Source organism: Aspergillus aculeatus, assembly GCF_001890905.1.
Source record: "Aspergillus aculeatus ATCC 16872 unplaced genomic scaffold ASPACscaffold_20, whole genome shotgun sequence".
NCBI lineage: Eukaryota > Fungi > Ascomycota > Eurotiomycetes > Eurotiales > Aspergillaceae > Aspergillus > Aspergillus aculeatus.
The window spans coordinates 31496-46041 of record NW_017962995.1 but is presented as its reverse complement, the minus strand read 5'-3'; the positions used below and the strand labels follow the sequence as shown (position 1 = coordinate 46041).

Here is a 14546-nt window from a genome sequence, read left to right as displayed (position 1 = left end):
CCGGGAATGCAGGGGAAAGGGTACTGCTAAAAAGTAATCGAAGTATGGATTGAAACCCCTCAGGTTTTGGAGGAAAGAGAAGACGAGAATCCATTTCAATATCAGATCAGCTCGAATCACACTTTTTTTCCTCTCCTTGTGAGTTGGAGAAAATGAGAAGAGCATTTGATTACTCAGTACAGTAAGTGAGCGACAAGTCCTAAGAGATATTAGCTAATATTCAGCCAAGGGCACCATCCACTGCCTCCTCCCCCTCCTCCCTCCCCCAGCCGCTTTGAAACAGCGGGCTGACCATTGAAGAGTGACGATTGAGCATGACCAAGGCTGGGTTGTGATCCCTTGGCGGGAATTAAGGATTTTTCTCAATGACCAACCGCCGTTTTACACGGGTCGGAGAAGGACGCTCTGGTTTTTCCCTCGCCCACTCCAACCACTGCATCAGCTGCAAGTTCGAAGTGGAGCCCCCACAAGGCTACTATATTTGGGCGCAGTGGTCCAAAGGGCGGCCTCTCTTCCCGGCCCCCTGAAACGATCGTTGTATGGATGAAACCAAGCGTTACCGGATACGAGAGGCAAGCGTTGGTATTTTACGTACGGCATTTCATCTATCCCATGAGTCGTTGTTACTGCGGTGACCCGGGCGCAGGGTGGTAGGTAAGCACAGCCAGCAGCAAGACAGCAGCAGCAAGCCACAGCTCGGGGCTGGGGAGGGGGAGGGGGCAAGTTTGGGATATAGGGTGGATGTCAACTCGAAACGGAGAGGGTGGGGGGTTCCCAACTGAATAGAGGCTGGGAGGGTTGGAAAGATTGACTACATACCGGTAAGCTACCATAGATGTCTAATCATTGTCTATTACCTGTGTGGCTAACATCGTGTGGTAGGTATGCTGGCGAGGGATGGAGAATGAATGCAGGTCTTTTTCCTTCACACTCTCCCATACTCCGTCATGCTTGATAGCAAGACTACCAAATAGCCACCAGGTACCATCCCACCAATTGCTGGCCATAATCCCCAGCACGTTTTTGCTATGAGCTTGTACCTGACCTTGTTCATTTCCCTCTGTAGCGGAACAAAGACGCCATGCCGGGTGATGAAAGAGAATGATCGATTTGTGTTCGTTGTTCTTCTATTCTTTTCAACCACCCGACGTCGGGTCGAGGTGTGGTGTAGGGAAAGGGAGGGGGAAGAAAGGGCTCGGTGGGACAATACGTGACCGCCACCAAATGGTAATGTAATCTACATTACACAGACCCCCTCCAAGAGCACCAGGGAAAGAGCAGGGTCCAAAAAACCCACTGGCCCATAATCAGGGTTCGGACCCTTGATAATTTTAAATCACTTAATGTACGGATAACAGCAAGTGATGTGCGGAGCAATTGATGAGACTGGCCTGTCATCCACGCACCCACCACGCATCTCTCAGGGAAAGGGAGGTGAAAGAGTGTCTTGTCAAGAAGTTAGAAGGGGAAGGAAAATTACATAGAGAAATTGTTGGTGAATGGCAATGACCAGAGCCCATCGATCTTTAATGCAGTTGTAGTGGTGGGGAGGGGGAGGAGGATGACGATGACGAAAGAGGAAATTGTCAAACAGCACTCACTACACTGACTGGCACCTCACCACCACCACACCTACGGCGGGCACCACCACAACAATAATTATTCAAACGATCAACACCACCACGACTCTGAAGGTTGTAAATTGAGTAATGGTAGAGAATTCAGCAGTAAGCAACTAAGTCAGTAAGTAAATGAGTAAGCCAGTGAGCAGCAGTCATAGAACAATGAATGTAGCGAATATTCACCCAGGAGAATCTAAGGCTGGGGATGATGTACATACATACATACTAAAGGTACAGTGCACCTGGCAAACCACCCAGCCTTCTGGTTAGGAATCCAACTGCCACTGCCACCACTTCAGCTATTCTTACATACTCCACCCTCCCAGAAGTAACCAAACGCCCTGCCCCAAAAAAGAAATACACACCTCTCCCATTCCATGAAAGGAAAGCTGTCTCTTTTTTTTCCAATTTCCTTTTTTCTTTCTTCCTTTCTTACTTCACTTCCTCCTTCTCCCCACTGAACCTGAACTGTGCCTGCTGAGACACCAACTTGGTTTCTTTTTTTCCCCTTCCTTCTCCTCCTTTCCTCCCTCCTACTCTTTCCATCCATCTTCTCTATCCCCTCCTCTTCCTTTTCCCTCACGAAACTACGTAAATTGATTTCTTACTTGCTTTCCCACCCCCTCTCACCTTCGTTTTGGGAAAGTCTTGGTTGCCCCGTCGTCCTTCCTCGGGACAACACCACTATCAGCAACAACAATAACAATACAACACAACACACAATCAAATCACTGACCGCTACGCTACGCTAAGCTACGCCCGCGAGTGAGTTCAGTCAGCCCTGGCGGCTTGTTCCACGTTCCTGCTGTCGCCCGCGCATTTCTCTCCTCACGCCTAGCATCGCAGTCGGTTTAAATCATCTTGCTATCCTCCTGCGCATTCGGAATTCTCCCCAGCGACTTGAAATCCCCGCTCCCTACCGCTCTTCGGTCGGAGCCGTTGGCCTGCATCGATTAACGACTCCCTTTGTCTGGTCTGACGTTCCACATCGGCGCATTCCTTGCTCCTTGTTTCCTCGATACCCCCTTCTCGTTGTCCCGCATTGTCCTTCGTAACGATTGTCCTTGCGTTCTGTTCGCATTTGGGGCTTACTTGAGTTTCCGAGTCCATCTCACACGTACAACCGTCTAATCTTCTATCATTAACAATGGCCTACCAGAGCGGTGGCAATCACTCGCCTCCGGGCTACGATGAAGGCGCTGCTGGTCATCAACTCCAAGACATCGGTCATGGTAACAACGTAAGTCTCGATCCTCGGTTGGACGCCAACATCACACCCTTGTCAATCGCGGAGCTAACGTTCGATCATATGTAGTACGAAGAGGAAGCATCCCACGGGTTGTTAGCAAACCAACAAGGCCCATTCACAGGTCCCTTTGACGACCCGCAGCAGCGTGGGCTGTCTCCTCAGCGGCCAACTTCGGGTTATAGCTTGACCGAAACATATGCACCAGAGGCCGCCTATCATGACCCCTACAGCGGCGGTGCCTCTGTGTACTCCGCACAGTCGGGAGAGACCCCGGCTGCTGCCTTTGGTGTTCCTGGCCGCGTCGCTTCCCCCTATGCACGCAGTGAGACTTCGTCGACAGAAGCCTGGCGCCAGCGCCAGGCCCCCAACGGAGGGGGCGGTGGTGGTGGTGGCAATTTGCGCCGGTATGCGACTAGAAAGGTCAAGCTGGTGCAGGGCTCAGTCTTGAGTGTGGACTATCCCGTTCCTAGCGCTATTCAGAACGCCATCCAAGCCAAGTACAGAAACGACCTCGAGGGTGGTAGCGAGGAATTCACGCATATGCGATGTGAGTGCAACTCAGCCCTTACTATTGCGCTATTCGGTGGCTAACCAGACGTTTGGGATTTGTAGATACCGCGGCGACTTGTGATCCCAACGAATTCACCCTCCACAACGGTTACAATCTTCGTCCCGCCATGTACAACAGACACACCGAATTGCTCATCGCCATCACCTATTACAACGAAGACAAGACCCTCACAGCCCGGACTTTGCACGGTGTTATGCAGAACATCCGGGATATTGTGAACCTGAAGAAGTCGGAGTTTTGGAACAAGGGAGGCCCTGCCTGGCAGAAGATTGTGGTTGCATTGGTCTTCGACGGTATCGACCCTTGCGACAAAGATGTGTTGGATGTGCTGGCCACGGTCGGTGTCTACCAAGATGGTGTCATGAAGCGTGACGTTGATGGCAAGGAGACGGTGGCTCACATCGTACGTGCAATATGAGACGAGCATCGCAGGCAGCGCTAATGGTCCATAGTTCGAGTATACGACGCAGCTTTCCGTGACTCCCAACCAGCAGCTGATTCGGCCTACCGATGATGGTCCCAGCACTCTCCCTCCAGTGCAAATGATGTTCTGCTTGAAGCAGAAGAACAGCAAGAAGATCAACTCGCATCGTTGGCTCTTCAACGCTTTCGGCCGCATCCTCAACCCGGAGATCTGCATTCTGCTCGATGCCGGTACCAAGCCAGGTCCCAAGTCCCTTCTCGCCTTGTGGGAGGCTTTCTATAACGACAAGGATTTGGGAGGCGCTTGCGGTGAAATCCACGCCATGTTGGGTAAGGGCTGGAAGAACCTGATCAACCCGCTGGTCGCAGCCCAGAACTTCGAGTATAAGATCAGTAACATTCTGGATAAGCCTCTGGAAAGTTCCTTCGGCTATGTCTCTGTGTTGCCCGGTGCTTTCTCGGCTTACAGATTCCGCGCAATCATGGGTCGTCCTCTTGAGCAATATTTCCACGGTGATCACACCCTTTCCAAGCAGCTGGGTAAGAAGGGTATCGAGGGTATGAACATTTTCAAAAAGAACATGTTCTTGGCCGAAGATCGTATCCTGTGTTTCGAGTTGGTCGCCAAGGCAGGCTCTAAATGGCACCTGTCCTATGTCAAGGCCTCGAAAGCCGAAACCGATGTGCCTGAAGGTGCTCCGGAATTCATTTCTCAGCGTCGTCGGTGGTTGAACGGTTCTTTCGCCGCCGGTATTTACTCTTTGATGCACTTCGGACGCATGTACAAGAGTGGACACAACATCATTCGCATGTTTTTCCTTCACATTCAGATGCTTTATAACGTGTTCTCGACGATCTTGACCTGGTTCTCTTTGGGTAAGTGGGTTCCTCCATTATTCTAACCCTCCTGTTCTGACTTTGTGCCTCTTAGCCTCTTACTGGCTTACAACGTCCGTCATCATGGACCTTGTCGGGACCCCCAGTCAAAGCAACGGCAACACCGGTTTCCCCTTCGGTACTACGGCGACACCCATCATCAACACTCTTGTCAAATACGCATATCTCGGTTTCTTGCTGTTGCAGTTCATTCTCGCCCTTGGTAACCGACCTAAGGGTTCCAAGTTCTCCTACCTTGCGTCGTTTGTGGTATTCGGTATCATCCAGCTATACGTTGTTGTTGACGCACTCTACCTGGTCGTCCGCGCTTTCAGCGGGAGTGCTCCGATGGATTTCGATACGTCTCACGGTGTGGGAGCCTTTCTTGGGTCGTTCTTTGGTTCCACGGGTGCCGGTATCATCATCATCGCCCTTGCTGCCACTTTCGGTCTGTACTTTGTGGCCTCGTTCATGTATATGGACCCGTGGCACATGTTCACCTCGTTCCCTGCGTATATGGCCGTGCAGTCGTCGTACATCAACATCCTGAATGTCTATGCCTTCAGCAATTGGCACGATGTGTCCTGGGGTACCAAGGGTTCGGACAAGGCTGATGCACTCCCTTCTGCCAAAACGACCAAGGAGAACGATGGTAAGGAGGCCGTGATTGAAGAAATCGACAAGCCGCAGGCCGATATTGACAGCCAGTTCGAGGCTACTGTGAAACGGGCATTGACGCCTTATGTGCCGCCGGTTGAGAAGGAGGAGAAGAGCTTGGATGACTCATACAAGAGTTTCCGTACCCGCCTGGTGACGTTTTGGATCTTCAGTAATGCGCTGCTTGCGGTCTGTATCACTAGCGACGGCGTGGATAAGTTCGGCTTCACGGTATGTAATCTGTGTCTGTTGCGTCTGGGAGATGAAGATGAACTTGCCACTGACATATTCTTGCAGAACTCTGCTACCACCCGGACATCGCGTTTCTTCCAGGCGCTGTTGTGGTCGAACGCCGTTGTGGCCCTCTTCCGTTTCATCGGAGCCTGCTGGTTCTTGGGTAAGACGGGAGTGATGTGCTGCTTCGCCCGGCGGTAGAGGAAAGAGTATTAATGAAAAAGCTGGCAAGGAGAGGTGGCTTGCGGCACGCATGGCAGGCAGGAACCTCACGGAGTTATTCTTGGCACATTTTTGTTGCAATTTTGTATTCTACATATGATGCTTGTTTCTCGTCGTGTGAGAATGAGTGAGTGGTGCGTGGGTTCGGTTTTCTTTCGCTTTTCTTTTCTCTTTTGATTGGATTGCACATTCCGAACGACTGCAGGCATTTGCGATGTTTGTAGACAATACCTAGCGTTAAGAATCAAATGATTACTGTCCCGTATTGCTTGTTAGAGCATGAGCATGAGATGATGTCTAGTAGATTTGGTCAGTGCAGGCGGTGATCGAAGGCGGCAGGGAAAGGCAGAAGGAACAGTAGTGCCACAATGGAGGAGATGGCGTCAGGCCGCCGCTCTCCTCCGCTCTCCGCCTCCGCCTCTGCTTCTGCCTCTTGCCTGGGAAGGTTTGGAAGAGATTTTATTGTTATAGGCGTTGTCTGGGTGAGTTCGCTCTTTGCATTCAAGGACGGGGTCTGGTGTCTTGTAGAGGGCGCTTTCTTTTCTGTCTGATTGTGGCAAATTCTTCCATCGCTTACCTGAGGAGGACCCCGCAGCTTTCCCCTCTGCATCTTCGGACTCGACCTACCGACATACACCACGACACCAGAGTTGAAGCTTACCTCGCTCTGATACTCCCACCCTTGCGCATCCATCTCACCTGGACAAGCTCACTTCTAAAGTCTGCGTGGTTGTCGAGAACCTAGGACGTCAAGATGTTGAAAATATGGTCGATGGTATGCCCCCGTCTTCTCTCTTCTTTACACCTTGGATGATACCACCTCATACTAACCCTGATTGACTCGGTGCAGAAGCAACAACAGCAACAAGCTGAAAATGCCGAAGGTGCTGCCGGCAAGAAGAAGAAGAAGGTCACCGCTGCTCAGTTGCGTGTTCAGAGAGGTAAGGCCCTCCCCTCCTTGTCCCCTTCCCCAGTCCTCTTACCAACCCTCCCATCCCATCTCTGCCACCACCCGACCACTAATCCAGAATCCAAATCACAAAATTTAGACCTGCAAGAACTCACCCTCGGCTCCACCATGAAAATGACCTTCCCGAACCCCGATGACATCCTCAACTTCGTTCTCGTGATCTCCCCCGATGAAGGCATGTACAAGGGCGGCCACTTCCATTTCAGCTTCAGCGTGAACCAGAACTTCCCGCACGACCCGCCGAAGGTGAAATGTACGCAGAAGATCTACCACCCGAATATCGACCTGGAGGGCAATGTGTGCTTGAACATTCTGCGGGAGGACTGGAAGCCGGTCCTGAACCTGAATGCGGTGATTGTCGGACTGCAGTTTTTGTTCCTCGAGCCGAATGCCTCGGATCCACTCAACAAGGATGCGGCGGAGGATCTGAGGGGCAACCGGGAGGGGTTCAAGAGGAATGTCAGGGGGGCGATGCAGGGAGGTATGGTCAGGGGAGTGAAGTTCGATGATGTCCTTCGTTAGGAGAGTTCCTTTTTTGGGGAGGGGGGAGGGGGGCATGAATGGGGAATGAGGTTGTGGGTGATTGGTGTGCTGGGGTGATTCTATCTGGGTGTGAGGGTGGAGGGTGACGCGAAGGGTAAGAAGGTGTGATCATTGCATTTGTTCATTTGAATTATTTATTAGCGACTGGATAGATTCCCTGCTCCTGTTTCTGCTTTTACTTCCGCTGCTGTTGTACTGTTACTGTTATGAAAGAGATGATCTAGCCTGTGTCTTTTTGTTCTCCGCGTTGGTTGATACTAGGAATAAGGTGAAGTCAATCCTCGCCTGGTCTCTAAAAGGCTCAGAGATGATTGTGCAACTCTCAGACCAGCATCCTATGGATTGGTTACTCAAGTTCGGTGTACTCGTCTTATCATAAACCCAGTAAGACGGATGCATTGTGAGTCATGGCTTATCACTTACTGGGGGCTTACATTCAACGCCCCTTCGACTTGCAATCGACAAACTGGTAATAGATAAAACCAGCACAGTGAGTACTAAATTGCTCTGGCTTGCTCAGACTCTATGAGTAGAGAGGAATCAAAACCGCCTGCACACGCAAACCACTACCTTGCCTCCGGATATCTAAATCTAGTCAACCACAAAACACCACAGAGAATGTCTCATGCCGACACAACCGGACAGTGACCCGTGCAGTGGATGATACTGGTACAGGTACAGACACAGAACGAAGCCAGATCGGATCGAATCGAGATTGGACTAAATAGACAAGAGAGATAAATGCTTGATTGAGACTAATTCAACATAGTACCACACGGCTCGACAGTGCCAGTACCCGGAACAGGAATCACAAGTCGATCTAGGCCTGCTGGGCGGCACGCTCAGCCTCCAGGCGGGTGTAGTAGTTGTCACGGGCGCGGACGCGGGGAAGGTGGTAGCCTGGTTTCGGGTTGTTAGCTTTGAGAGCTTGCAGATGGGCATGTCACTGCCTTGGGGTGAGTTCAGAGGAAGCGATTGTACGTACCGTACCACCAGAGGTAGCCGAAGGTGGTGCCGAAGCCTGCATTCGAGAGATCGGTGGTCAGTTTTGGGTTTCTTAAGAGGTTGTATAATTGGCTTGGGTTTGCGCGGATCAGGATGGACGGGGCCGGGGACTGGCGCGGTGGGATGAAGGTAGTGGGGAGACCTTCAAGCGCAGGTCGTGTGGGCATTTCAAGATTGGGTGTGTGGGTTATGGGATGGATTATGAGGTTGTTGCGTGAGGTTCGAATGTGCGATTGACTAGCTGACTCGCGACAAGCAGGCAAGCAGGCAGGCGTAATGAGGACTCACCGAAGGCGGTGCTCAGGTCGAGAACCAGAGTGCGGCGGAGCATCTGTTTGTTTGAAAGCTGTTAGTCCTGATGATCTTGCGGGGAGCGTGATGTAGGGGCTGTGCCATTGGCATGGCATGGCATGGCATCATGGCATGGGGTGTGGGATGATCGGGTTCTGATGGTTGGCTGGTTGGAATTGAGATTGAGAGCAAGGGAAACACATACGCCGGTGATAGGACGGATGGTGGCAGCCATTGTGATCAATTGGATGCAATTGTACCCGGAGATCTGGAGGAGGAGTAGGTGGTGGTGGTGGTGGTGGTGGGGAAGTGGAGGAGAAGAAAGTAGCAGCGGTGATGTCGAAGTGAAAGTCGGAAGTTGGAGGTGAAGCTTTCCCGGGCCGGGGTGTAGTAAGCGACCGCTGTGAGTGGCCTGACGGTTGGGTTGATCTACTGTGTAGAGAAATCCTTAGTACTACCACATGATTAAGATACAAGTGTAAAGTATTACATTGTGTGACTACTTGATGCTAGAATTCAAAGCTTTTTCTACTTGGCTGGCGTACTGGCAGTATGCACAAAATGAACGCTCAATCACAGCTTGGTGAGGGTGGTCTAAGGTGACGGTGATTGTTCCTGCCTCAGGTGTCACGCTTTGTGCCTGCGATGCCGTACACGTGATCGCCAGTTGCGGCGGGCGTGTTTCCCGCCCGGCTTCTCTGCTTCCTCAGCTCTCTCCATCATGACCATCCCAACGGCGCCATGGTCGAGTCAGAACCAACCATCAAGCGCTCCGCCTCTTCCTCCTCGCCTGAAGATGGACTGGATCCTCCTGGCGCAAAGCGCATCAAGCGTCACTACCACCACCATCACCGCCTGCAGAGCCCCGTTAACCCAGCTCTACCGGAACCCGCCATCGTCGACGACGCTTGCGTTGACCAGCTTTTAAACCGGTCCATCAGTCAATATTTACGAACATGCGGGTTCGAACTCGCAGACCCTGCCGCGCTGGACGCTTTTCGCAGGGTGACTGAAGAGTGTATGTGGGCATTGCTCCTGGTCTTATATGGATAAAGTACAAAACCAGAATCCGTGACACGATGTTGACACAGCGGCCCGTATTTAGATGTCTTGAGCGTCGCATCCTACGTGCGACAATCCATGCTATCGAGCCGACGCACTCAGCCCATTCCTCATGATTTTGACGACGCCCTACGCCGTCACTCTGTCCCGTACACCGACCTCCTCCCACACGTTCAACCTCATCCCAACCTCGACCCCATCCCGACCCCTCAGCCCACTCCCCCGCCAGAAGAAGACTCTTTCAAGACCCTCCCATCCTTTGGGCCACAGCTCAGCGGCGAGGACGACCGCGTCCGAAGCTCCTACATCCCGAAACACTTCCCCGCCTTCCCCAGCAAACACACCTACCGCCATACGGCAGTCTTCACAGAACGCGAGCAGGACGCTCGGAAGATTCGCGAACGCGCTACTGAGGATGGCCGGCATGGAGAGGAGGCACTGCGCAAGCTGGCGCGGGCGGCCTTCAAGGACAACCAGTTTGGGTCCTCGGCGCGCGAGAAGAAACCCTGGGGCCGGCGCGCAGAGACGATGGATAGTATGTTTGAGAAGACTGTAAGGGGGCTGGCGAAACGGATGCAGCGGACCGCCACGGTGCCGGGTGCGGCGGCGCCCATGGAAATTGATTCAGGAGCTGGGTTGGATACGGAGGTCAAGCCGGTTCGGTCCAAGCTCGCGTTAAGCATTGAGTTGCCACCTATCATCAATTGCGAGCGGGAGTTTTGGCGGCGAGTGCCGTCGTCGGGGGCGCGGAGAGCAGCAGAGGATAAGCAATCTGGCGTGAAGAAGGAGGCCCATGATAGAGCTTCCCGGGTGGACAGCTGGGTGAGCACTTGATGGGGAGGCGATGGGTGTGGTTGTATATGATGGGTGGGTGTGCAATGGCAGCATGCACGGGCGTCATGGGGGGCGTTTCACCTTGTTTTCCTTCTCTTTTTTTTTAACCTTGCATGATCACAGTGAAGATACCCATGGAGTAGAGTTTTGAAATCAAATTCAAAATGTTTGGCTAATCAGTGAGCACCAACATAATCTTTCACCCAAGTAACGCCATAACTTCCACACTCCAACGCCGCATATAATGCTAGCAAATGCAACCCAGTGTTCATCGTACATTTCATGCCTTCACGACCTGCTCTGCAGCGGCGCCGCGTTTCCGCTCTTCCTCCTCCTTCTGAAGTCTCATCGGTTCCCATGCGGTCGTCTCAACGGTCAATCCTCCGGCGCATCTTATGTGGTAAGGTAGCGTCAGAAATCTCAGCAGCGATGGTGAAATAAGCAGCACTGGCCTTTTAGGGCGTCTTTTTGTGATCAAGAAAAGGAAGAGAAAGAAAGTAAAGTAAAATTCTTACCTTCGAAACAGGCGCACAACCGGTTGACAAACGATGACACCAGGCTTGGGGATCCCGCCTTGAGGAGGATTACACGAGTATTGTACCATCTCCAGCAGCTGGCATTTCTCCAGCTCGACGGGGCCGCCCTTGCGACGCTTCTCTTGAAAGTTCTTGGTCGAGATGTTGACGTGCTCGGGGAGGGTCTCGGCGTGGAAGACGGGGACGAGGGGTGCCATGGTCTTTGAGGTTGATGTGGTAGGAGAACCTTGATCGAATTGATGCGATGATGTCAGAATCCGCGGAGCTGATGGGTGATATTGGGTTTGCGATTCGGTTGATTCAACGATTGATTCGTATTGATACTGGTAGAGTATTCGGAGCGAAATGCGGAGGAAGCGGAGGAAGCGGAGGAGGAGAGTTGGGAAAGTGGAAAGGTGAGGGGAGCGGAAGGCTTTCCGGCGCGCGACGGAGCTGGTGGATTGCTGTCACTGATTTCACCACCTTCCAAGGTCGGAACGGACAGTAGCCAGATGCTATGCTACACGATCTCGGGAACTCCTTGAGTAACTGCAGGTGCTTGGGCGTCAAATATGGCGGCTAGCTTTGGAGAAAGATTACTGACGGAAGTGCATGAGGAGAGGCTGGACGAGGTCGGTATTGCATCATATACATATCTTGATGCGTGCTGATGGTCAACGTCAAGCTTCGCGCTCTATTTCAAGAAACTGACTGATCGTTATAGCTCTTGCATAATCTCAGAGAACTATACCAAGAATGTATCGGAAGCGATATCCTGAAGCCTCGCTTGGGGGTCGACGAGCTCGACAAACTCTTGGGTATTTTTACTGCACCCGTTCCGTCGGGACAGTCTGGAGCAGATGCTGCACAGGAAGTACTTCAGCTCGACCCAGAGCATGATCCTGACGATGAACTTGCACATGATCCACCTGGGATAACTGCCAATACTCATCCTGCCGGTATCACGGTGCCTGCCTATACGAGCCATGCAGAACCCGTCTTGGAGATATCTAGCACGTCTTCTGCAGCAGGAAAGACTAATTTGCTATACTATATCACTGCTCTCGCTGTTCTGCCGGCCGAGATTAACGGCTTTAAGATAGGAGGGCATGACTCGGCGGTGGTCTTCATGGACACCGATGGACGCTTCGATGCCGAGCGACTGCGTTCTGTCCTTTGCGGCATTGTTAAGGTCAAATGCGGAGCACAGGATATGAGTCGACTTGACGAGGAAATGGAGAGGATGACCGTGTCTTGCTTGAGACATGTCCATGTCTTCCAGCCCCAGTCTTCGTCGGCCCTTCTTGCCACACTCCAGCGGTTGGATACTTACCTCCTAGATCTCGCCCGCCATGTATCCAGCTCTCGAGCACTCCAGCTGCTGATCCTGGACAGTGCCAATGCTTTCTACTGGCAGGATAAGTTACAAGATGAGATAACTCGCGTCGAACAAATAGGGCGTCCGGCTGCAGACATTGAGAACGATCGCCGCCAGAAACAGAGCTTCTATCTGTTCGACATGTACACGGAGTTGGTGAGGGAGTTGAAGCGACTGCAGCGCGTATTTGGCTGTGCAGTTGTCTTTACCACTACTGCTGCTCCACATACAACACCAAGCCGTCATTCACATGGATACCGACCCTCTGGACCATATGACCTTTATAACCCTTCTGATGCGCCTGCCTTCCGGAGGCCGTCGTTCCGATCGGCTCTTCCAGCACCGTGGCGGACTTTCCCTGTATTACGAGTGGTTGTCCAGCGTGATCCGGTTCGGCCGTTTCCTGCTGCGATGGGCTTGCAGGAGGCTGAAGAGAATGCGGCCAAGCGGCAGGAGATACTCATGCGTGGCCGATTCTCTGGATGGGTGAATATGTGGGGACGTGAAGACTGGCCGCGGAGATGGCTCGAGGGTGTTGAGGCACTAGATGGAGGAATGTTTTTCTTTCGGATTGGTAGAGATGGAGTGCAATTCCGATAAATTCTCTAAGTGGGTATTCACGCAATGTGCAGATGACGCTGCTCTCATATATGCACAGCACTCAGCTATACAGCTTGGCAATCGCTTCGACAGTTGTGTTGCCTCCGCTGAAGACAATGCCCACATCCCAACCGTTGGGAGCTTCCTTCTCCACGAGACGTCGGAATTCCTCATTATACAGACAAACCGCCAACCCCACAACGGCACTCGGTTCAACAACAGCCTTCATACGTTCCAAAACCAACCTCATCGCGGCCTTGATCTGCTCCTCTGTCACGGCAAAAGCACCGGCCACCTTGTTCTTATCTGAAATCACCTCCCAGTTTAAGAGACCAACAGGAGTGCGCAGTCCGTCCGCAATCGTTAAGGTCGACACTGCTGGAACGCGTTTCCCGGCCGCAAGACCGCGCCGGCAGTCATCTGCACCCTCGAAGCTAGGCTCGGCACCAAACACCTTGGTCGTCTTATCAGAGAAGAAGGTTGCAACACCAGCATTGAGACCACCGCCACCGACCGGTGTGATCACAGCATCGAGCACCGGAAGTTCCTGGTGAACGCTCAAATGCGGCTTCTCTGTAACAAGCTTTTTGTATTGCTTCTCCAGCTCCAGGGCTGTTGTTCCCTGCCCGCAGATAATGTTGAAATCATCGTACGGTGGTACCAAGATTGCCCCCGTCCTTGCCTGCACTTCTTCGACGACAGCCTCCCGCTCCACACTCGTCGACCCACTGAAGATAATCTCTGCGCCATGGGAGCGCGTTCCCGCGATTTTCGACGGTGTGCTGATGCTGGGCATAATGATGTAGGCGGGGACTGAGAGGGTGGAGGCGGCCAGAGCAAGGGCTTGGGCATGGTTCCCTGTAGAGTGCAAGCTGGTATTAGCATGATATGTGTGGCTTGAGTTCTGAGGAGTCAGTCAGTGATGCTTGACATACCTGAGCTATGCGTGATCACCCCGCGCTTTTGTACTTCCTCTTGACCCCGCTCTTCGATAAGTCGCAGCAAGGCGTGGAACGCGCCTCGGGCCTTGAAGGCGCCAATCCGCTGGAAGTTCTCACATTTGAAGAAGAATCGAATTTTGGGGTTGGCGGGCGATTGTCCTTCGAAAGGGGTCCCGTTCAAAGCTTCCGGGGATTGTGGAGTTGAAGCGATGTTGTTGAGGGTTTGGTTGGTGAGGAGAGGCGTGCGGTGCACGTACGGCTGGATAAGGGAATAGGCATCCTGCACAGCGGACGGAGTGAGGGATTGAACTAAGACTTTGGGATCGGACATGATAATTTTTCAGTGAGATTTGGTTTGAAGAACGACTCTAGTCAATTTGCCCTGTCAGCTTTTGGTAAGATAAAAGGGTTGAGGTGCCCGGTGGAATGAGCGAGTCTCCGGAGATAATGGCGCAATTAAGCGTAGACACCTGATATCCGCAGTGAATTCAATTCCCCGCCACTCCGGGAGGGACCGTACGTACATGCACGGAGTCCTGAGCTGCAGGACACA

The 14546-nt window shown here is 52.4% G+C and overlaps 5 protein-coding genes across 5 annotated transcripts; 3 read left to right on the top strand and 2 right to left on the bottom strand.

The window, feature by feature from the left end:
- Window positions 1-2769: 2769 nt before the first annotated feature.
- chsG (chitin synthase class III) lies at window positions 2770-5833 on the top strand (the record flags this gene model as incomplete). The annotated part of the gene is made up of 6 exons (XM_020200180.1): window positions 2770-2862; window positions 2938-3418; window positions 3484-3845; window positions 3895-4741; window positions 4797-5629; window positions 5696-5833. 6 exons carry the CDS (start codon window positions 2770-2772, stop codon window positions 5831-5833), a joined length of 2754 nt encoding a protein of 917 aa, XP_020051713.1.
- Window positions 5834-6284: 451 nt separating this feature from the next.
- Window positions 6285-7702, top strand: ASPACDRAFT_126667 (NEDD8-conjugating protein UBC12). Its single transcript, XM_020196967.1, has 4 exons — window positions 6285-6336; window positions 6440-6629; window positions 6705-6795; window positions 6904-7702. Exons 2-4 carry the CDS (start codon window positions 6609-6611, stop codon window positions 7344-7346), a joined length of 555 nt encoding a protein of 184 aa, XP_020051712.1. The 5' UTR covers window positions 6285-6336; window positions 6440-6608; the 3' UTR covers window positions 7347-7702.
- A 485-nt stretch (window positions 7703-8187) lies between these two features.
- ASPACDRAFT_1860051 (cytochrome c oxidase subunit VIIa) lies at window positions 8188-8928 on the bottom strand (the record flags this gene model as incomplete). The annotated part of the gene is made up of 4 exons (XM_020197723.1): window positions 8869-8928; window positions 8661-8703; window positions 8353-8388; window positions 8188-8267 (listed from the first exon to the last, which is right to left on the bottom strand). Exons 1-4 carry the CDS (start codon window positions 8896-8898, stop codon window positions 8188-8190), a joined length of 189 nt encoding a protein of 62 aa, XP_020051711.1. The 5' UTR covers window positions 8899-8928.
- Window positions 8929-9404: 476 nt separating this feature from the next.
- Window positions 9405-13040, top strand: ASPACDRAFT_1379 (uncharacterized protein; the record flags this gene model as incomplete). The annotated part of the gene is made up of 6 exons (XM_020197131.1): window positions 9405-9681; window positions 9769-10547; window positions 10866-10991; window positions 11050-11285; window positions 11658-11706; window positions 11799-13040. Coding segments are annotated over 6 exons (2709 nt in total), but the record flags the coding sequence as incomplete, so codon positions are not given.
- A 73-nt stretch (window positions 13041-13113) lies between these two features.
- On the bottom strand, window positions 13114-14324 carry ASPACDRAFT_36070 (threonine/serine dehydratase; the record flags this gene model as incomplete). The annotated part of the gene is made up of 2 exons (XM_020200172.1): window positions 13114-13910; window positions 13988-14324. The coding sequence occupies 2 exons, from the start codon at window positions 14322-14324 to the stop codon at window positions 13114-13116; spliced, it is 1134 nt and encodes a 377-aa protein (XP_020051709.1).
- Window positions 14325-14546: the final 222 nt, after the last annotated feature.